This window comes from Rana temporaria, chromosome 9 (genome assembly GCF_905171775.1).
Source record: "Rana temporaria chromosome 9, aRanTem1.1, whole genome shotgun sequence".
NCBI classification, from domain to species: domain Eukaryota; kingdom Metazoa; phylum Chordata; class Amphibia; order Anura; family Ranidae; genus Rana; species Rana temporaria.
The window spans coordinates 139,233,455-139,256,580 of record NC_053497.1 but is presented as its reverse complement, the minus strand read 5'-3'; the positions used below and the strand labels follow the sequence as shown (position 1 = coordinate 139,256,580).

The window sequence follows — 23,126 nt, the reverse complement described above, 5'->3', positions numbered from 1 at the left end:
CCCCTGTCATCTCCATCCTCCCCGTCACCTCCCTACCACCCACCCCTGTCATCTCCATCCTCCCCGTCACCTACCACCCACCCCTGTCATCTCCATCCTCCCCATCACTTCCCTACCACCCCTGTCATCTCCATCCTCCCCGTCACCTCCCTACCACCCACCCCTGTCATCTCCATCCTCCCCGTCACCTCCCTACCACCCACCCCTGTCATCTCCATCCTCCCCGTCACCTCCCTACCACCCACCCCTGTCATCTCCATCCTCCCTGTCAGCTTCCTGCACCCACCCCTGTCATCTCCATCCTCCCTGTCAGCTTCCTGCACCCACCCCTGTCATCTCCATCCTCCCCGTCACCTCCCTACCACCCACCCCTGTCATCTCCATCCTCCCTGTCAGCTTCCTGCACCCACCCCTGTCATCTCCATCCTCCCCGTCAGCTTCCTGCACCCACCCCTGTCATCTCCATCCTCCCCGTCAGCTTCCTGCACCCACCCCTGTCATCTCCATCCTCCCCGTCAGCTTCCTGCACCCACCCCTGTCATCTCCATCCTCCCCGTCAGCTTCCTGCACCCACCCCTGTCATCTCCATCCTCCCCGTCAGCTTCCTGCACCCACCCCTGTCATCTCCATCCTCCCCATCACCTCCCTACCACCCACCCCTGTCATCTCCATCCTCCCCGTCACCTCCCTACCACCCACCCCTGTCATCTCCATCCTCCCCGTCACCTCCCTACCACCCACCCCTGTCATCTCCATCCTCCCTGTCAGCTTCCTGCCACCCACCCCTGTCATCTCCATCCTCCCCGTCACCTCCCTACCACCCTCCCCTGTCATCTCCATCCTCCCCGTCACCTCCCTACCACCCACCCCTGTCATCTCCATCCTCCCTGTCAGCTTCCTGCACCCACCCCTGTCATCTCCATCCTCCCCGTCACCTCCCTACCACCCTCCCCTGTCATCTCCATCCTCCCTGTCTTCTTCCTGCCACCCACCTTTGTCAGCTTCCTACCACTCACCCCTGTCATCTTCCTACCACCCCCTGTAATCTTCATACCACCCCACCCCCTTAAATTTACTGGTGCACATTACATATGATGGACGCAGGGACATTTTCTTTGGGGGGGGGGGGGCACGTAGCTGGTCTTGCCTAGGGCGCCAAATTGCCTAGCACCAGCCCTGTCTGCACTGAGGGGCAAATTTCCACCAGCCCGCTCCACTCCCCGCTGCACTGTGAGACAAATTGTTGTCAACCTATTCTGCCCGCTCCGCGCTGCACTGGGAGGCAAATTGACGCCCACCCGCCAGCCAGCCCGCTCCACCTGTTCTGCCAGCAAGCTCCATTCACCTAGGCGTTGCGGGCAGAACAGGAGAACAGTCAGCGGGCGGGACAGTCAGCAGGTGAGCGGGCTTGCTTGCCAATCAGCGGGCGGGGGAGCAGAGAGATGACATCATTGCAGTTCCGTCCCCACTGTGCGGGCAGCAGAGAGATTACATTATCTCTCTGCTGCCTGCCTTTACTCTGGGACACAGCAAGTGGCAATCTGCTACGTGTGGCAGGTGATGTGGCAAGTGACAATCTGCTACGTGTGGCAGGTGACGTTGTGGCAAGTGACAATGTGTGACAGGTGGCGTTGTGACATCGTGGCAAGTAACAATCTGCAATGTGTGGCAGGTGACAACCCGCATCTGGTGACGCGGCAAGTGACAATCCGCATCTGAAGGCAGGTGACGTTGGCAAGTGACACGCTCGGGGCTCCTACTGATTCTGCAATATGGTGAGTTGAACTATTTTATATAACAATGTAATAATAGAAATTATGCACTTCAAGCATTTTTATTATTATTATTTTTTTTTACTAGTAATGGCAGTGATCTGTTTTTTTTTGTCTTGTTTTTTGTGAGACTGCGACATTGCGGTGGACAGGTCAGAAACTTTTGACACATTTTTGGGACCATTCACATTTATACAGCGATCTGTGCTATTAAAATGCACTGATTAATGTGTAAATGTCACTGTCAGGGAAGGGGTTAAATGTGTTCCCTGGGAGGTGTTTCTAACTGGGGGGGGGGGTGGGACTGACTGGAGGAGGAGAGAGATCTCTGTTCCAAATCACTAGGATAGAGCCATGACAGGTCCTCTTTATACTCCTACATACATGTATAGAGCCATGACAGGTCCTCATTATACTTCTATATACACGTATAATGCCATGACAGGTCCTCTTTATACTCCTATACATGTATAGAGCCATGACAGGTCCTCTTTAGTTATAATGATATCAAATAAAGGATGTGGGGCATTTTGGTGGGCGTGATTTTTTTTTCTCGGGGGGGGGGGGGGGGGGGGGGGGGGCCCATACAACATTTTGCTATGGGGCCCTGTGATTTCTTGGTCAGTTTCTCGCCCATTCATAGAGATATCCAGTAATAAATATGGCCGATATGAAACCATGGTTTCATCATCAGCCATCGGCCATATTTATTACTGGATATCTCTATGAATGGGCGAGAAACTGACCAATCTGGGACGAGAACTCCAAGGAGGACCTGCCGTTTTTGGATCAGAGCCCATCGAGAGAACCATCTAATGTGGTTGGATCTATATGCTGTTACCTTACAGCAGTAAGGTAAGGGGACATCCTTATTCACCCTAAAAGGATCACTGGATACCCATTCCCCTTCCACTTCATATTGCGGACCCACACTAGCACTTTTGCTTTTTGGACTTTTGAAATTTTATTTATATATTTTTTGTTGATATTGCTCAAGCCTTGTTTGATGGACTGTTTATCACCAGTTTAGTAGTGTTACCCATCACAGTTATTTGGGATTTTTTTGCACCACCCATCACTTTATTCATAGTGTATTTCATCACATTAAGAGGAACTTGTGGAGTTATATGATTTGCACCAGTACTGTTATTGTTCACTGATTATTTTATTTTTATGCTGATGCCATTTTGGCTATACTGCTCCTTATCTCAGTTATACCAATTTTTATTTCCTTCCCTCACCTGTCTATTCACCTATCCATTCACCACTGATTAGCGCAGCACTACCCTCCCCATTAACAGAGAGATATCTGTTGAGCTGCCAGACATTCAAGTGAGCCCCTGAATTCCTGTATTGAGCTGAAAACACTACTTCAGCTGCACTGAAATCCCAAACACTGATATCAGTCACCATGGTTCTCCTCAGCTGGACTACAGGACACCCCCCCTCCCCAAAAATATAGCAAAAGGGGAGATGTTCTGTAGCCATGGCTGACAACACTGCTTGGGATGCTACTGCATGTGAGGCAACGTTGTCAGCTTATTATAGAGGCTTGGAGCTCACTGGATTTCTGGAAGGATTAACACACATTTGTTTGTACTTGCAGTGTTTTTAAAGAGACAAAACATGGGAAAATGTGTATGCATTGCAGAGATGTACTGAATACTTTTTTTTTCCCTTGCTTATTTTGCCCACACATTCAATTTAAGTTGACCTGACACAAACCTGGGCAATTAAGACTGGGCACACAATTTCATCATACAAAAGGTTTGAGCTGTCCAGATTAGTGACAGGTTAAACAATATATTTTTGAAAGATGATCTCCAGGCAGCTATAAATACACCAATCACAAAAAAAAATACACCAATTAGTGTAAATGCAAACAGTGTAAGAATCTGAGTTTCACCAAACCCTCCTACCCTTGGTGATTGGATTTGAGAAATGGACAAACGTGTAATCTTTGAAAAATATACTTATGCTCAACGTAATATGGGTAAAAGATAGGGGGCGCTAATAATTAATAAAAATAACAATGAAAATCATAGGACTGCACTCCTGAAGTCACTAATCCTTATCAAATAAACAAATGTGCACAAAACATTATCAAACAACATAGGACTAAAAAATATTGTGAAATCAATTAGTGCAAATAATATTCAGTCCCAATCTTAAGCACAAAAAAATATTATGGTAATAAATCAAAGTCCATAAAACACCAAACGTCTATTCCGTGCTTGCTGTGATATACTGATAAAGAAGTGATCCTTCACCAAACTTAAATAAACACCCAAAATTACTGGATAAGTAATCTGCTTACCAGAGCACATTGACTCCTTTACTCAAAAAGAGAGTCAATGAGAGCTTATGCAGGATAATGCCGCTCACATAGGCTGAAATGGAGATATTAGGTCTCGGCCGGATATGAAAGATCCTCAGACTACCGATTAGAGCCAGCAGCCCCAGTGCCGGGATAGGTACTTTTAAATATGAGTAGCCATTTGGCTAACATTTCTCTTTGCTCATTTTTTAATAAACAAAATTACGCTATGGATGTTTCCATTGTTATTTCATATCCGGCCGAGACCTTTAAGGAGGAAGTCGCCTAATACCTCCATTTCAGCCTATGTGAGCAGGCATTATCCTGCATAAGCTCTCATTAAATCTCTTTTTGAGTAAAGGAGTCAATGTGCTCTGGTAAGCAGATTACTTATCCAGTCACTTTGGATGTTTATTTAAGTTTGGTGAAGGATCACTTCTCTATCAGTATATCACAGCAAGCACTGAATGGACGTTTGGTGTTTTATGAACTTTGATTTATTACCATAATATTTTTTTGTGCTTAAGATTGGAACTGAATATTATTTGCACCAATTGATATTTCACAACATTTTTTAATCATATGTTGTTTGATAATGTTTTGTGGACATTTGTTTATTTGATAAGGATTAGTGACTTCAGGAGTGCAGTCCTATGATTTTTATTGTTATTTTTATTAATTATTAACGCCCCCTATCTTTTACCCATATCACTAGGAGCATTCACTCTTTGAGAAGGGGAGAAGCTTGTTTAATTTACTACTATATATTTATTCACTTGGCACAGAGTTTTCACCCTTTATTATGTTCAACGTAATGCCTCTCAAAAGTTTGAAGAGCTATAAAGAATGTGGATAGATGCATAACGTTCCAATTCTAATATATAATAAAAAGGTTGGTTATGTTTTTAGTAGAGCGGAATGGCCTGTTACAGAGATTATATATATATATTTGGCTCTGGAGTATTTTTTTAATTTTTAATTTGTAAATATTTTAGAATAGTTATGAATATTTTTGGAAAATTAGTTGATAATGTAGCAAATGCACTGAGACTGATATTGTTTAGTGTGGTAAGTTGACCATGGTTTGAAAGTTTTTTTCCTCAGTAAAATTACAATCTGAATAAAAAAAAAAAAAAAGAGATTTTTAATACAGCTTACCTGTAAAATCTTTTTCTTGGAGTACATCACGGGACACAGAGCGGCATTCATTACTATATGGGTTATATGGAGTACCTTCAGGTGTAGACACTGGCAATCTCAAACAGGAAATGCCCCTCCCTATATAACCCCCTCCCATAGGAGGAGTACCTCAGTTTTGTAGCAAGCAGTATGCCTCCCAAAATGGTCCTCAAAAAAGAGGGGTGGGAGCTCTGTGTCCCGTGATGTACTCCAAGAAAAAGATTTTACAGGTAAGCTGTATTAAAAATCTCTTTTTCTTTATCGTACATCACGGGACACAGAGCGGCATTCATTACTATATGGGATGTCCCAAAGCAATGCTTACAATGAGGGGAGGGAGAACATCTCCAAGACAAAAGGATTTAATTTAGAGATATACTCAAATCATAATAAATCCAACTTAGTTGAGAAAAATAAAATTTTTAAATTTAACTCAAAAAAAGAGGAGCCCCCGGAATCCGAGGGTCTCAAACTGCAGCCTGCAGCACTGCCTGCCCGAAGGCAGTATCAGTATTCCTTCTTACGTCCAACTTGTAGAATTTTGTAAATGTGTGGACAGAAGACCAGGTTGCCGCCTTGCAAACTTGAGCCATAGAGATCTGGTGGTGTGCTGCCCAGGAGGCGCCCATGGCTCTAGTAGAATGAGCCTTTAATGATACTGGAGGAGGCAACCCTTTCAAGCCGTAGGCCTGAGTGATTAATTGCTTAATCCACCTAGAAATGGTGGATTTTGCAGCTGCCTGCCCCTTCTTGGGCCCATCCGTAGAATGAACAGCACATCTGTTTTCCGGATCTTCTTTGTAGCTTTAAGATAGGCCTTCATGGCCCTGACAATATCCAAGGTATGCAGCAACCCTTCCTTTCTGGAAGTAGGTTTAGGGAAGAAGGATGGTAATACCAAATCCTGGTTCAGATGAAAACTGGATATAACCTTCGGTAGGAAGGAAGGATGAGGGCGGAGAACGACCCTGTCCTTATGAAAAATAAGATATGGTTCCTTACAGGATAAGGCCGCCAGTTCCGAAACTCTTCTTGCGGAAACTATGGCAACCAAAAATACTAACTTCCTTGTCAGTAAAACCAAAGGAATTTCAGCCAACGGCTCAAACGGTTGTTTCTGTAAACTTGACAGAACAAGATTTAAATCCCACGGACAAAGCGGGGATTTAACTGGAGGTTTAATACGTAAGACCCCTTGAAGGAAGGTCTTAACCAGCAAGTGGGTGGCCAGCGGCCGCTGAAACCACACTGACAGGGCAGAAATCTGTCCTTTGATTGTGCTTAATGCCAATCCTTTATCCACTCCTAGCTGGAGAAAACTTAATACTCTATCGATGGTAAATTTGCGAGAAAGCCATCGCTTGGACTCACACCAGCCTACATAGGCCTTCCAGACCCTGTAATAAATCACCCTAGAGACCGGTTTCCTGGCTCTGATTAGGGTAGAGATTACTTTCCGAGACAGACCTCTACCCCTGAGAATCAGGGATTCAGCTTCCAGGCCGTCAAATTTAGATGCCGTAAGGCAGGGTGGAGGATCGGACCTTGCGATAGCAGGTCTGGCCGTAGAGGAAGAGTCCACGGGTCTCCCACTACCATCCTTAAGATTAGTGAGTACCATGCTCTTCTGGGCCATGCTGGAGCTACCAGGATGACTGGTATGTGCTCCACCCGGATCCTGCGCAGCAGGCGGGGTAGTAACTGGAGCGGGGGAAACGCATAAAGAAGTTTGAACTGATGCCAAGGGCAAACCAACGCATCGGTTCCGCAGGCCATCGGATCCCTTGAGCGGGATATGAACCTGTCTAGTTTCTTGTTGAGTCTCGATGCCATGATATCCACGTCCGGCACTCCCCATCTTTGGCAGAGTGCTTGAAAGACTAGTGGATGCAGAGACCATTCCCCCGGCCATAGAGTCTGGCGGCTTAAGAAGTCCGCCTGAAAGTTGTCCACTCCTGGAATGAATATTGCCGATATGCAGGGCACATGAGCCTCTGCCCATAGAAGAATCAAGCTCACCTCTCTCTGAGCGGCTTGACTCCTGGTTCCCCCTTGGTGATTTATGTATGCCACGGCCGTGGCATTGTCTGATTGAATTCTCACCGGGAACCCCTGCAATTTTGACGTCCAAGCCCTGAGGGCTAGTCGAGCTGCTCTGAGCTCCAAGATGTTGATGGGCAACTGCTTCTCTGGCTTTGCCCAAGTACCTTGGCGAGTGCAACCATCCAAAATTGCTCCCCAGCCCGTCAGGCTGGCGTCTGTGGTCACTATCTTCCAAGCCACTGGGCTGAAAGACCTCCCCTTCAGTAGATTCTGAGGGTCTAACCACCAACACAGACTTTGTCGGACTCTTGATGAGAGCGGCAACGGGATATCCAAGGCCTGTGGCCTTCTGCTCCATGCTGACAGGATGGCTGCCTGTAGGATGCGAGTGTGGCTCTGGGCGTATGGTACCGCCTCGAATGTGGCCACCATCTTGCCTAGTAACCTCATACATAGGCGAATAGTCGGTTCTTTCTTGCTTAGAACCAGTAGGATTAATTCCTTGATGGCTTTTACCTTCCTCAGAGGTAGGAACACTCCTTGTTGTTCTGTGTCTAATCTCATGCCGAGATATTCCAACTGCTTTGTGGGCTGGAAAGCTGACTTTTCTCGATTTAGGACCCAGCCGAACCTCTCGAGGTATTGGACCGTGAGGGCCACTGCTCGCTCCAAGCCGGGAGACGAGTGATCTATGACTAGGAGGTCGTCCAGGTATGCTAGGATCGTGACCCCTTGGATCTTTAGTTTGGCTAGGATTGGAGCTAGGACCTTCGTGAACACCCGGGGGGCCGTAGCCAACCTGAAGGGAAGCGCCACGAATTGGAAGTGACGCGAAGCCACCATGAAGCGTAGATATCTTTGATGTGGCTGATAAATTGGAACATGAAGGTAGGCATCCTTTATGTCTATGGACGCCATGAAGTCGTCCTTCTGGAGTGTGGCAGCTGCTGACCGCACGGATTCCATCCGAAATGAGCGGATCTTTAGATATGCATTTACCATCTTTAGGTCCAAAATTGGCCTGACATCTCCATTGGATTTTGGGATGATGAATAGGTTGGAGTAGAAACCCAGCCCCTGTTCCAGGACTGGTACCTCTACTATTACTTCCTGGGAAAGTAGATGATCTAATGCCGATCTTAATGCGGCTCCCTTTTCCGGATCGTTTGGAATCCTCGACTTCTGGAAATGAGGAGGAGGAAACCTTAGGAAATCTAATTTGTAGCCTGTGGCCACGGAAGACCGTACCCACTCGTCGGGAATGCTGGCTTCCCAAATCTCTGAAAAGAGTCGCAGCCTTCCCCCCACCTTCGTGGGTGGGGGCGCCCCTTCATAAGGTTGGCTTGGGGGCTGGTTTTGCTGGTTTGCGAAACCACTGCCTTTTGCCTCTAACAGCCTGTCCTTGTGATCTGCTGTTGAAGCCGAAGTTTGCTTTTGCAGGAGGCCGTCGATACTGCTTGGCATTAGAGGGCCCCTGCCCAGGGGAATACTGTCGTTTAAACGCAGGTCCCTGAACCTTCTTCTTAGTTGGCAAGAGAGTACTCTTGCCGTTTGAAATGGTCTGAATGTATTTATCTAGGTCTTCTCCGAAGAGTCGTCCTCCATGGAAGGGGAACCCTACCAGGAGCTTCTTGCATGGGGGCTCAGCCTCCCAGCTTTTTAACCATAAGAGTCTTCTCATATGGATAAGGGATAACGATAAATGTGACGCTTGCTGGATAGAATCCTTGATTGCGTCTACCGTAAAACATATGGCCTTAGGGACATCCGAAAATTTTTCTGCCTGCTGGGCCGGAATAAGTTTAAGCATCTGCTTAAATTGATCCGATAATGCTTGAGCGACCCCAATCGCAGCCACAGCTGGCTGTACTACTGCCCCTGCAGTAGTGAAGGAGTTCTTAAGTAGTGCTTCCAAGCGCTTATCAACTGGATCCTTGAACACCTGTATGTTTTCTACAGGGCATGTTAACGATCTGTTAACACATGAGATGGCTGCGTCCACTGCAGGAGTAGCCCATCTTTTGGAAAAATTTTCTTCCATAGGATATAGGACAGAGAACCTTTTAGGTGGTAAGAAGATCTTATCTGGCTTGTTCCAATCTTGGAACAAAATTCCCTCTAATAGAGGATGGATCGGAAACACAGCATTGCTTTGAGGCGCCCTCAGTGAGCCCAAAGCTGAAACCGTCGATACCTGGAGATCTGGTACTGGCAAGTTGAATGCCCTATGGACCAAGTCCGACAATCCTTGAATCCACCAGCTCTCCCTCAGGGAGACTGCCCCAGACTCCTCTGTATCCGGGTCTTCGATCCCTGAACCTACTTGGTCCTTGTCCAAGAGGTCGTCCAATTCCCCTGAGGAAAGGACCTCCTCTTCTGAGGGTCCGCGCTCGGGCGACGGAGATCTATTCCGCTTACTGCCCCGCATAGCTGCGGCTATCATTTTTCCCATGCTTTTCTGCATCTCTTTTAAAGAGGTGAGTAATACCTCCTCCGTGACCATCTTAGGGTTGGACTGACCCGCGTCAGCTCCAGCCCCAGATCCCGATGGCCCCAAGGCTCCCTGTAGGGAAAACAGCGGCATACCATGGTACAATACCGAGGTACACCTGCTACCTATTGGTATTTGGAACTATAAAAGTTAATTGTCCAAACACCTGTTTGGGGGATAAAAAAATGCTTCCTCTCCCCTAGATGACTTTTTTTTTTTTTTTTTTTCGTTTTTGTTTCAAATCCAGGAAAGAAAAAAACATTCTGTCCCCCTGAGTAGTATTGCAAAGAAAAACTATGAGATGGAAAAGAAACAGCCTATTTCTAGGCTTGAAAAAACAGTCCTCTGAAGACTGCAATATCCTTTCTGGCCACTGTGTGTCCTCGGCGCCCCGTGCTGCCGCTCTGGTCTTTCTCCTCAGTTCCAAAGTATTGAATGGAACAAACAAGGAAGGGCCGCCCCTTCCTTTAAGCCACTGACCCGCCCTTCCCCCCCAGCAATCTCAAACAGGAAATGCCCCTCCCGACAGGGGGGGGGGGGGGATTTTGGGAGGAAGGGACCTCTCTGTTCCAGCAAACTGCAGCCTGCAGCCTGGAACCATGAGGAGGTCAGCGTTTTGCCTGCTTGCAGGCTCTGAGGAGGAAGACTGAATGGAGCATCGCCTGGAGGCCTGCAGGTAAGCAAAGCTCTCTGACACACACATATATTTTTATATAACACAGGCCCCACTCAATGCTTTTCCAACACTACAAGGGAGGTCACATCTTATGGGGAATAATACATAGAGAGCCATCCTATCTTTATGATATGTGACTAGTTTGCCAGATGCAGTGCATAACTTTAGGCATGTCCCCTGTGACCCCCCAGAAAAAAACCTGCTAAGAACCAAGTTCCGCAAGTTTTCCCCTCACTTACCTGCTCCATGCCGCAGGACTTTGCCAAGCAAGAGGCCCAATCTTCCCCCATCTCCGTGGGGATGTCTAGACCTTCAGGCCCTGGGTTCCTATGAAGGATCCACTGTCCTGGGCCCATATAGCACCCTGGCAACAGAAAACTTTAGGTACCCAAAGGTTTCTAAGTTCTGGGCCCAGGGTCCAGCTCTCTAAAAAGAAAAGCATTATGGGCTATACCCCAAGGGTTTGGGGTCCGGTTACTGACCACTTTAGCGCTGAGGCTTTTTTGGACAGAACCGGTAGCTCACCTAATCCCAAGGATGCGGAGGCAAGCTAAACCATGACTAACACCTAAGACACTGGCGTAAAAACTGAGGTACTCCTCCTATGGGAGGGGGTTATATAGGGAGGGGCATTTCCTGTTTGAGATTGCCAGTGTCTACACCTGAAGGTACTCCATATAACCCATATAGTAATGAATGCCGCTCTGTGTCCCGTGATGTACGATAAAGAAATAGCCAACAACTTTGAATTAGCCTTTTACAATCACCCGTAGATCAAAATTCCAACCTGGGAGGGGAGGGAAGGGGCAGAACTAGGAACCAATTGAGTATGCTACAGTGCTAGGAGAGTAGAATGATCAGAGAGATGATTTAATCTTCTACTTCACTGTCTAATCACAGGCTGGGGGCAGAGAGGAGACCTAGTTGATAGTAGAGAATATATTTCATGTGTGCATTTAGCTGCAGGTAGTACAAGTTGGTCACATTTAATTGGACTTGCTCTGCAATGTTCGAGATGTTTTGCTCCTTACCCAGACAGCTTCCTGAGCTCTGCTTTGTGCAGAGTCCATATTCAACATCTTTTAGGCTCAGAATGAAAAATTAACAGCCAAACATCTTCAAGATTGGAGAACATGTAGAACTTCAAGACGGTTTGCCTTGAGTTCAGCAAACAACACTAAAATGGAACAACGTACAAGAAGAGGTCCAAAAGTTTGATACATTTTTGCTGCGGTTTCTCACTAAGGGTTTGTTGAAATATTTTCCCAAGAAGCATATTAATTGCTACTATAAAAATAAAGAATAAAGTATCCTCTTTGGTTGTCATGGGGACAAGAAGTGAAGGCTCAAGTTGCCGTGATCCGTAGCTGAATATTACTTCTCAAAGGGACAAAAACAATGAGCATACACAAGAAGATATTTTATACAACTGAAGGTACAGTATACTCTCACCCTCCAATCCTGAAAATGAGAACAAGATTTATATACTTTTAAATGGGACATTTGGCGTCCAAGGTAGAGCCAATGTAATAATGAGATCACCAAAAAGCGAAATTAACCACTTCAGTACACGTCTGTAATACTCATTCAGTACCAGGTCATATTTCAGCACTGTGATAGCTTTACAACTACTTCCTTAATGCAACGCTATCCAAATTAATGTTATATCATTTGGGACAGATAAAAACTTTCTTTTGGTGGTATTTAATAACTGCCGATTGTTGGTATTTTCTTATATAAAAGAAAAAAAAACAGTTTTCCATGTTTTCTAATAAAATATATCAAATTAAAATGTCAGGTAGCACTTAAGTGGATCCAGCCCACACCTCCATCCATACATGGATGGCTTTGGTTAGTGTATCAGGCATTACCCTATGAAAAGCTCATATTTGAACACAGGGGTTGCCCAACTAAATATATTAAAGTGTGGGATGCTTGGTGTCCTTCTGCCCTTACTGTAACCAACACGTAACCAAGACCCCTTTCACACTGGAGGCGTTTTTCAGGCACGATATAAAAAATAAAAAAATAAAAAAAAAGCGCATGTAAAGCCCCTGAAAAAAGCTTTAGCTGCAATCCCAGTGTGAAAGACCAAGTGCTTTCACACTTGGGCGCTGCGCTGGCAGGGCGTCAAGAAAAGTCCTGCCAGCAGCTTCTTTGCAATGCTTTAGGAGCGGTGAAATCACCGTTCTTAAAGCACTTCAAATAGCGGCGCTTCTCCGCCAACGCCCGGGCGCTTTCAGTGTGATTTGAGAAATAGCTATTGTACTTTTGTGTTTCTGTGGTGTTTTCTATAACATGTGTATCGGGATCAATATGCTGAGAAATGCAGTGTACTTGTTAAGACATTGACATTTTTGCACTGTAAAATGTAACGCACTGTGTTGTGCACATTTGATAACTGTCATTGTCATGTACCCTTTTCAATAAAAAGTAAAAAAAATAAAAAAACAGGCATCAGATATAAAAAAATTACTGTACAAATAAACTCAAACTCTTGGGATCCAGTGATCGGAAATTAAATACATAAATGACTAATTTATACATTAGTTCATCCTTCCTTCCCTTTTTCCATTGTTCATAGGGAGGAACCTTACCTTAGCATTTAAATTTGTAATCACTGCAATCACATAGTACAGAGCTATTGGGGTTAGCTCGGATGAAGCACTGCGTAACCTGTTGGCGCTAAATAAATCCTGTATTATAACAATATTTAGCTTTGTACACTGTGTCTGTGAACCGAGCCATCCAATGGTGGTCAGCTTCTTAGACATTAACAGAGGCACTGGCCACCAAAGGGTGATTTATGCAGTGCCGTTTACAAATGAAACTGCTGAAATCAGTGTCCACCACTTTGCTATTTGAAAATGTATGTGTGTACATTATTGGCTAAAGAATGAGGATTCTTTATGACCACTTCAACAAAAGCAATGACCACAAGTACAGAGTTCATTGGCTTATATTAGAAATTAACTCTAACCAAGCAATATGCCATGCCTTGATCAAAATGTAAAGGTTGCTACAATAGAAAAAACAAAATCATAGCGGTTTCCGACAAATGGCCATATAAGCTGAAAAATAATTTAAACCTCTAGAATACAGTGAACATGTTGAGAATTGTTAAAAGAAAACTAGATTTTATGAGGAACACCAGAAAACCTTAGTGGTCCTCACATACAATGAACTTTTTCACATCATATCTAAAGATTAAAGAGTTCAGCAGAATAGCTCTTCATAATGTAATTACCTTGTTCCCCGGCTCCCCGGGCATGTGAGGTATCTATGTTATCATCCTTGTTCTCAGGCACTCTTCGGGTTGTCCTGGTCTTTGTTGGAAGCTCGGGGGGCGGTAGAAGGTTGCTGATGGTAACTTTAAGACCTTTTTTCCCTAGCTCTTTTTCCACCTCTGCAGCAAAAAATAAGATTGAAATGTTAGAACTCCAGTCTATATACTGGCAAAAAAATTACCAATGTGATAATAAGTATTTGTACAACATGAAGAATTACTTTTATTCTGGCCATTATCACAAGCTTTTAAAGTGGAAGTTCACCCGAAAAACAATTTTTAACAGATTGAGGCTCATTTTGTCAAGGGGAATCGGGTATTTTTTTTTAAATCGAAGCAGTACTTACCGTTTTAGAGAGCGATCTTCTCTGCCGCTTCCGGGTATGGTCTTCGGGACTGGGCGTTCCTATTTGATTGACAGGCTTCCGATGGTCGCATACATCGCGTCACGATTTTCCAAAAGTAGCCGAACCTCGGTGCGCAGGCGCCGTATAGAGCCGCACCGAGGTTCGGCTTCTTTCGGCTACTCGTGGCGCGATGTATGCGACGGTCGGAAGCCTGTCAATCAAATAGGAATGCCCAGTCCCCAAGACCATAGCCGGAAGCGGCGGAGAAGATCTATCTCTAAAACGGTAAGTACTGCTTCGTTTTAAAAAAAAAACACCTGATTCCCCTTGACAAAATGAGCCTCAATCTAATGTTAAAAATTGTTTTTCGGGTGAACTCCCACTTTAAGAAACCAGCTTAAAAGAGACATTAAAGATGAACTCCAGATATAAAATACACACAATAATGCAGCTATGTATGTGTTTTTAATCATGCAAATATATGTCGGATGGCATCCTTCAATTCATTCAAATTACGGGGGTTGTGAGTGTATACAGGGTGGCTCTTCGGGTACCCCGATAGGAGAAAATCATATTAAAATTCAGGAGACCTTTCTCAAGCCAGCCCTAGAGAAAGTCACGTGATCTGTGACGCAACACATCGGGAAGAGCCAGGTGATGCCACTCACGGCTGCGGCCGCAACTGGAAGTTTTTTATGGTATCGATGCGGTCAGTTTTTTACCTACAAGTTACTACTGCTAAATAAATGTATTTTATGTAAATTACTACACTGTGGAGATTTCTTTTACCTTATATGGCCTGCACTGAGTGAAGGAGAGGAGGGTATATGAGGTCCAAGTGAGAGAGTTACTATTCATCTCTGTTTAAGGTGGTTGAAAGAAAGGAGATTGCATAGTGACCTGCTGCAAGATGGGTGGACTCTTTACTCATTATGAGCTTCTAGATTTGTAGCACTGGTGATTTGGAATCAATTACCTAGTAGGGAATTATACTCTTCCCCCCCCCCCATTTTAGTTTTTTTTTTAATTTGTTGAATATTTTTTTTTCGCTGTTTTGCACATATATGGATTTGCTACTCATTTGATTTAGAATTAGCGCCACACATATTTTGCTTATTTATTACCATGTACAACCTGTTCTAAAAACGTCTGACTCCTATCGGTCACCCTATATAAGAGAGCACAGACTAGGAGAGGGAAGGACAGCAAATCCTGCATGCAAATGTGCTCACAAGGAGTAAGCTGACAGGTGAAGAGAGATAACCTTATCAATTTGCTGCTGCTCCTCACTTCACTATCCAATCAGTAGGCTGGAGTTGGAGAGATGACACTACTGTATTCCTCAAAGTGGGAATCTAAGAATAATCTATTTTTAAAATTGACACTAGATCAGCTTAATTACCTGTATTTATGAATATCTTACAGCCAGTTGGCTGGTGGAGAGTCTCAAAAACGACATAGTAATTTGTACCACATCCAGGAAGTGCTTTCCTGTTCTGTTGGTGCGGAACCAACACCCCTTCTCAAACAGTGAAGACAGAGACCCGCTCGCTCAACACCTCCTATATTTAGGAAACATGCTGCATTCTTTTCAATGACTACAAGGCAATCTTCAATTGGGTGACATGCAGAAATGAACTTTCTGAACACTGAAATTAAAAAAAATTCTCTGAATGGAAGAGGTGTTGAGTAAGTGATTCGCTGTACGCATTCATGCCTTGCATTCACCAGAGAAGTCGCTCCTGCACCCTAGGAAAAGGAAGGCGCATACTGTATGTGGCACAGACAAGACTTGAGACTCCCCTGTAGCCTGTCCGGATGTGACATACTATATGCCAGGTTTTGACAAATTTGCTTGGAATCTAGGAGCCAGATAAAAAAGTTAGGAGCCAGAAAACGCGCCCCTGTCTTGCCAAGCTTGCGCGCAGAAACGAACATATACGTGAGTAGCGCCCGCATATGTAAACGGTATTCAAACCACACATGTGAGGTATCGCTGCGATCATTAGAGCGAGAGAAATAATTCTAGCTCTAGACCTCCTCTGTAACTGAAAACATGCAACTTGTAGAATTTTTTAAACGTCGCCTATGGAAATTTTAAAGGGTAAAAGTTTGTTGGCATTCCACGAGCGGACGCAATTTTGAAGCGTGACATGTTGGGTATCAATTTACTGGGCGTAACACTATCTTTCACAATATAAAAAAAAAATTGGGATAACTTTACTATTTGTCTTATTTTTTAATAAAAAAAAAGTGTATTTTTCCCCCCAAAAAAAGTGCGCTTGTAAGACCGCTGCGCAAATACGGCGTGACAAAGTATCGCCATTTTATTCTCTATGGTGTTATAATAAAAAAATATACATAATGTTTCAGGGTTCTAATCAGAGGGAAGGAGATGGCAGTGAAAACAGTAAAAAAAAACACACACATTAGAACTGCTGTTTTACTTGTAATGCCAACGACCACCACCAGATGGCGCCAGGTCACAGAAGGAAGCTTGGGCCTTCACAAGATCCTGTGCCCCCATGCGCCCCCACCTCCCCCGCCGCGCGATTGCGGCGGGCCCGCGACGACCCGTAATTGAGTCCGCGGCCTTAATTACCGGCGGGCGCCAGGTCACAATTTCTTCACGCAATTATGACCGGGCGCCCGGATTTTTTTGAGCCCTGCTATATGCCATAACAACAGATAACCAAGCTGGCCCAATATGATTTTAAAAATTGATTATTACTGGAGTTCTTTTTTTAATTGTAACAGAAACATTGGGGGGGTCACTCTCCTTGCTGTGTGATAAGACAAAAATGAGCAGGATTACAAATCCTAAGGCAGGGAAAACAGCTACCTTATGCATGTATCCATTATGTACATTAATTCATGTGTGTATTTATTGGTTTGTCCTGAGTTCAGCTTTACAAATGCAAATGAGATTAAAAATAAAAATACATTAATAAATACAGTATGCATTAGGGGTGCTGAATTTAATCGCTGCATCGCAATTCAGGGGTCCCCGATGAGGAATCGATGCATGCGACCCCAATAATCGATGTCCGTGACGTCATCCGACATGCCCCGCCCCTCCCGGGAGATCGCTCCGAGCAGGTCTTTTAAAACAACCGTTTTGTAATAAATGCCGCGTTATAATCATTAAGTGGCCACTGCTGTATGTGCTTTTTTTAAATACATGCAGATTCATACCTCATGTCTCCGTGTGCATATAAATGTATATGCTGATCATGTGACTGCATGTTCCGGCCCGCCTCTCTCCTCTCACATCCCTCGTCTCAAGTCTCTCCTGACGTCAGCCCCACCCGCCTCTCTTGTGATCTGATACTACAGACGGTGGGTGGGGCTGAAAACTCCCACTGAAGTCAGGAGAGATGCAAGACTTGAGAGGAGAGAGGCGAGTCGGACCATGCAGTCACATGATCAGCATATACAGTTATATACACACGGAGACATGAGGTATGAATCATATATTTAAAAAAGCACATACAGCAGTGGCCACTTAATGGATTATAACGGTATTTATTACCACACAGGTAGAGAAAGTGAGACAGGAAGTCTGACTAAAAAAAGGTTACACCCCCCCCCCCCCTCTAAAAAATGACATGCCAAATGTGGCGTGGAGTGCTTAAAGCGGAAGTTCCACTGGGTGAAACTCTGCTTTAAGGGAGTGAGGTTATTTTTCATTCAAAGCAGTTCCAATAAATGTTTTGTTTATTAAAAGTCAGCAGGTACAAAAAAAAGTGTACCTTCTGACTTTTAATAAAAAGACACTCACCTGTCCCACAATCCAGCGACGTGGCCACCCGAACACTCCATGCTCTTCCCTGCTTGTCCACGGCGCTGGCAATACTACTGTGGGCATGTTTCACTGAGCTGTCCTGCATAGCCGGGCAATCTTCTGGGATCTGTGATGTGTCCCAGAAGATTGCTTGGAGGAAGGGCCGCCTAGGTGGCCCAAGCGGAAGTGTGTCAGCAATCGCGATGCATCGCGGAATCGAATCAAATTGAATCGTTGACCAGATAATCACAATCGAATCGAATTGTGAGCCCAGTGAAGATGCGCACCCCTAGTATGCATAAAGTACAAGGTACCACAAGTAAATGGATATAAAGCTACAAACCCCCCCCCCCCCCCCCAAAAAGAAAACGCCGGCGTCAAAATGTGTTCTTACTGTCCAAATCAATCGATAAAAGCATGAAAACGTCATCATTATTCTCTTACCATCCGATATGCTGGACTCCTGGAACATGGTTTCGAAGGCTTGATGAATTTCAGCAAAGGATGGTCGGTCCAGAGGGTTCCACTGCCAACCTGAAAATACCAAAAATACATGGTATCCTTAATATCACTGGATAGTGTTATTCTCTTCTCCACATCATTCTAGATCTTCTCTAGTAATAGAGAAGTACAGAACATCTCATGATCGTCTACAAAATCCCTAGCCCCTACCTAGATGCTACACTGTATAGTTGCTGAGCTCTGGTTCTCTAAACATCGCAAGTTTTTCAATTATATTCTAACTTGTAGGTGAGAACCAGTTTTGTTCAGCAGCAATGGATACTGCTCAATGATTCTGTGCGCTCATCTGGGGGGAAAAACATGCACGGTTGTGCTGGCCACACAAATATAAAAATGCGTTGCATTATTTTTCAATGCAAATAAAATGTCTAATAAATTTGGAAATATTTTCTCCAATAGTAATTTCTTTACACACAGCACATGCTTTCCATACAGTGTCACAAAGCAGGCGCACAAAAACCAAAATAAAGTGTCACCAAAGCTACAGTAAAAAAATGTTGAACCCCACAGAAGCTAGCTGAAACAATCCCATGGGTCCGTCAACAGTACAAAAAATTTTTATAGCATACAGTTCCAAAGGGATCCTGCAATGTTGAATTTCACATATTTAATGCTGGAAAATGGCATGTGACATAATGAAAGCAAATGAAAAATTTAACCGGATGGACTTTTGACAGCTATTTAAAAAGGTAAGAAACAAAGATAAAATATAACATTGCTTAATTTCCATGGCTAAATTAGCATTTTTACCAAGGGCTGGTTTACTTGGCTAAATAACTTTATATATACCTGTATTTATTGGTGTATAACACGCACAGGCGTAAAACACACATCTTCATTTTAAGAGGGCAGTTTCAGGAAAAATACTTTGAAGCAAAATAAGGGTCAGTGCCCATCTGCAGCCTCTCCATTGGCCATCATTGTAGCCTAATCAGTCCCCATCTGCAGCCTCTTCATTGCCCATCATTGCAGCCTGATCAGTGCCCACCTGCAGCTTCTCCATTGCTCATCATTGCAGCCTGATTAGTAGTGCCCATCTGCAGCCTCACCAGTGTCAGATTACATTGAGGGATCTCCTGTTTACTCGGTGCTCAGTCACACACAGTCCTGCCTCCTAGACGGCTCTTATGATAGACAGAACACCGGTCCAATGACGTGACATTTGACGTCAATGCTATAAGCCGCCCAGACGGCAGGACTGTGTGTGACTGAGCGCCGAGTAAACAGGAGATCCAGGCTATGTGTTATCTGGCAGGGCTTGCCACTCCCCCCTTCCGGGAAGGCACCCATGATTTGCCCTCTATTTTCAGGGGGAAAAGGTGCGTATTATACAGTATATAACTTTTTTATAGTAAAATCAGTCTGTATATGCAGTAAATCATGCTTATTATACTTCTTATGGAACCTAAGGGGTGATCCTCTGCATTGTTTAAAAAGTCTGTTTGATCTTGTATGCACAGATCTTCCACCCTCCCTGCACTGTCCCCCTGGACAAGTCTGGATAAGAGAGCCTTTGGAGTCAGGCTGCACATGCTCAGTTTGGTGTATATTGATAGAGAGTTTTCTTATTTATTGGGAGTGCGCATTTGATTATCACAGGGCCAATCAGCACTGTCTAGAATAAGGGTCAGGTGCCCTGTAGGCTCATAGGACAGCTCAGGGCAGAAGTAAAACTTCTACAAGCTTCACCAGGAACTCAGAAATCACAAGACCGATATATACTACTGATGAGAAAAGGTATTTAGCAGTTTATATTTACTAAAATGGTTGCGTTTCCATGTTCTATGTACTGTGGGAGACCAGATATAGTGAATGCAGGCTCCTGGGTTGAGTAACACTTTAGGATATATAGTTTAAATATTTCATATATTCTGCAATATTATCTTGCAAAAATTATTTAATTTTCTATGTAATTTGTAGACAAAAAAATATTGTTTTATTTTCTATCTTGACAAGAGTTACATTTAATAAAATAAATATGTAAAAAACAAATCCATGTCAAAATGGATGTTTCCTGGTCTTCTACAGCTCACCTTCCCTGACAGCATTACTTTTACATAAAAAGCCAGGAGACAGCTTAACAAAACTTTAACAAGTTTGTTTTAACCTTTTCAAGCGCTGGCTGTACCAGACACATCCAAATAGCTGAAGAGGGTAAGGTCAGTGTTGAGTTGACTTCTTTCCAATAGTTGGCCTTAAATACCCCAAAAAATTAAATTTACACGGCAGGAGATCAAAATTAGAGAACAACCTACAATTTCCTAAATTTCAAGGTCACTGCTTAGTCCTATTTGAAATGATCTAAACAGGAGTAAAAGAGCAGTTTCGTTAAGCATATTTCATGAATTACATATATTTTGAAAAATAACAAGATTTCAAAATTAGAGAACACGTTAAGATGCCTTCCACTTATTGGTGTTAACCTGGCACCTTGTGTTAGTTTCTTGAATTATAGGACAAACCCTATTTCACTGGCATTCTAATTTTCCAGTTTTCACTGAGCAAGATGGTGAGCTGTTCTAAAGTGACTAAAACCCTTTGGCAGCAGGTTGTCCAGATAAAGGCCAAATGGATAACCCTTTCAGCAATAGCAAGAGAAGTTTGTTGTTCCAAATCTGTGATTTTTAGAATATTGCATCTTTACAATGTCACAAACTCATTCAAGTCCTCCAAGAACTGTCCACGAAAGACAAATGCAAGAGAGGACAGGACAATACGGAGAATCTCAATGGGCAATTGAATTGGTTCAACAATGCAGCTGCCAGTTGAGTGCTGAACGGAGTAAGGATCTGTGTCATCATACAGTGTCTCGCCATTTAAAGAGAATTTGGACTGAAAGCCCCCTCTGCAGTGACCAAACCTCTCATTAGCAGAATCAAAAGGCTAGACTAACCTTTGCTAGGGAACATGTTGTGTGGACAGATTACAACTGGTCCAAAGTTCTCTATAGTGATGAAAGCAAGTTTAATTTATTTGGGTCTGATGGGAAACATTATGTTCCTGGTCAAACTGGGGAAAGACTGAACCCAAAGTGTGTAGAGAACCGAGTGAAAGGTAGAGGGGGAAATGTCATGGTTTGGAGGAAGTTTCCTGCAGCAGGAGTTGGGCCTCTTATAAAGCTACATGGCAGAGTGAATGCAAATGTTTACCAGAACCTTCTTCGACAACATGCGATTCCTTCCCTGCATTCATCACCCAATCAGCCAGTAATTTTCATGCACAACAATGCCCCCTGTCACACAGCAAAACAGGTAAAGCAGTTTCCTGAAGCTGAAAACATTGAAATAATGAAATGGCCAGCCCAGAGTCCTGATCTAAACCCAATGGAAAACCTCTGGAGAATCCTTGGCGACAAAGTTATGGCCAAGAAACCGAACAGTCACCGAACTGTGGAAGAGACTGGAAGAAGAGTGAAACACAATCACACCAGAGCAGTGTGAGAGACGAATGATGTCCTGTGGCCGCAGATTTGCTGAATTCATTCAAAGCAAGGGCCCCCCCTTCCTACAAATTGTTGTAACCTTCAGAAACGTTAGTTATAATCTTTCTCCGTGAAATAGTCATTGCGGTTCTCGAATTTTGATCATTGTACTTTTTTCTACAAAATAACGTTTTTTTTTTGTTGAAGTGCGTGGTTATTTTTTAAAAAACAAACACTAAACACTTCTTTTAGCATGGTATTTATAAACCAAGTGTTCATAAATTTTTCTCCAATTCTGATCTTGTGTGTGTGTGTATACATATATACACACACATTCTATGTGCTGCATTTCCCATTTTTTCGTTTTTTGCACTGGTTTTTCTATTCCTCTTCATAGAGGTAATTTCCACTGTATGTTTTAGCCTTGCAGCCTATTTGATAGGATCACTTTTTTGGGTGGTTTTGCTGCTGTAGCCCACCAGATGACCGTACGGTCCATCGAATGCTAGGCTTTGGCATTCATGTATTGATTTTGTGTTTTTTGTCTACATTGTAGCGCTGATCACCTTTTTTTCATATCCCATTATCTACTATGGCAGTTATGGCTAAGCTGCAGAAGCAATTTGAATTTTTTACTAAGAAATGAAACCACTTGCTTGCCGCTAGCTGAATTGGCTAGAGCAACGCAAGAGAGTTTGGACTTGTTCATATGGGCTTCAGCTTGTATAAGAGTTGAATGTACAGAAAGCTTTCGCAAAGTTTTTGGCAAGCCTCGAGCGACTTAGTTAAAACCTTTCAAGCACCCTCCCTACAGTTCTGGTTTGGGAAGGGTAAAAAGAGATCGTTCAAAAAAACAGATCGTAATAGGGGTGTTGACTGCCACCTGCTAGCAGGCTTCAGCGCTACTGGAAGCTTGTGGAAAGCCTGCAGAAGCTTACCAATTGTGTATTTAAAGTGAGATCTTTAGAAATTCCCCTGCTGGAAGTGGAGTTTTCTTTAATGGTTTTGACAAAGCTTTACAAAAGCTTACTGGCCATCTATGTAAATATTTTACATAAATAAAAGCGAATTGTTGTAAGCACCCCTGTCAGTGGTAAATGGTTTGTCTCAACCCTGTAACTGCTACATTTGCAAAATGGCCATTTCTTTTTTTTTTTTTTTTTTTAACAGATTTAACAGCTGGATCACCAGGTGAAAATAAGGGAAGAAACTCCAAAAAATAAAACGAATGCAGCCACCAGATTGAAGAATTGGTGAGCCGCAATATGTTTCCTTTTGGGTATAACAC

At 43.8% G+C, this 23,126-nt stretch overlaps 1 protein-coding gene across 2 annotated transcripts in view; it reads right to left on the bottom strand.

The window, feature by feature from the left end:
• The window catches only part of ABL1 (ABL proto-oncogene 1, non-receptor tyrosine kinase), a 325,871-nt gene that overhangs the window by 6,181 nt on the left and 296,564 nt on the right, over positions 1-23,126 (bottom strand). For both annotated transcript variants that reach the window (XM_040324661.1, XM_040324660.1), the window contains 2 exons: positions 18,340-18,429; positions 13,726-13,884 (listed from right to left, as the gene is read on the bottom strand). In XM_040324661.1, the coding sequence (XP_040180595.1) occupies positions 13,726-13,884; positions 18,340-18,429 (249 nt within the window). The remainder of the gene's footprint in view (positions 1-13,725; positions 13,885-18,339; positions 18,430-23,126) is intronic.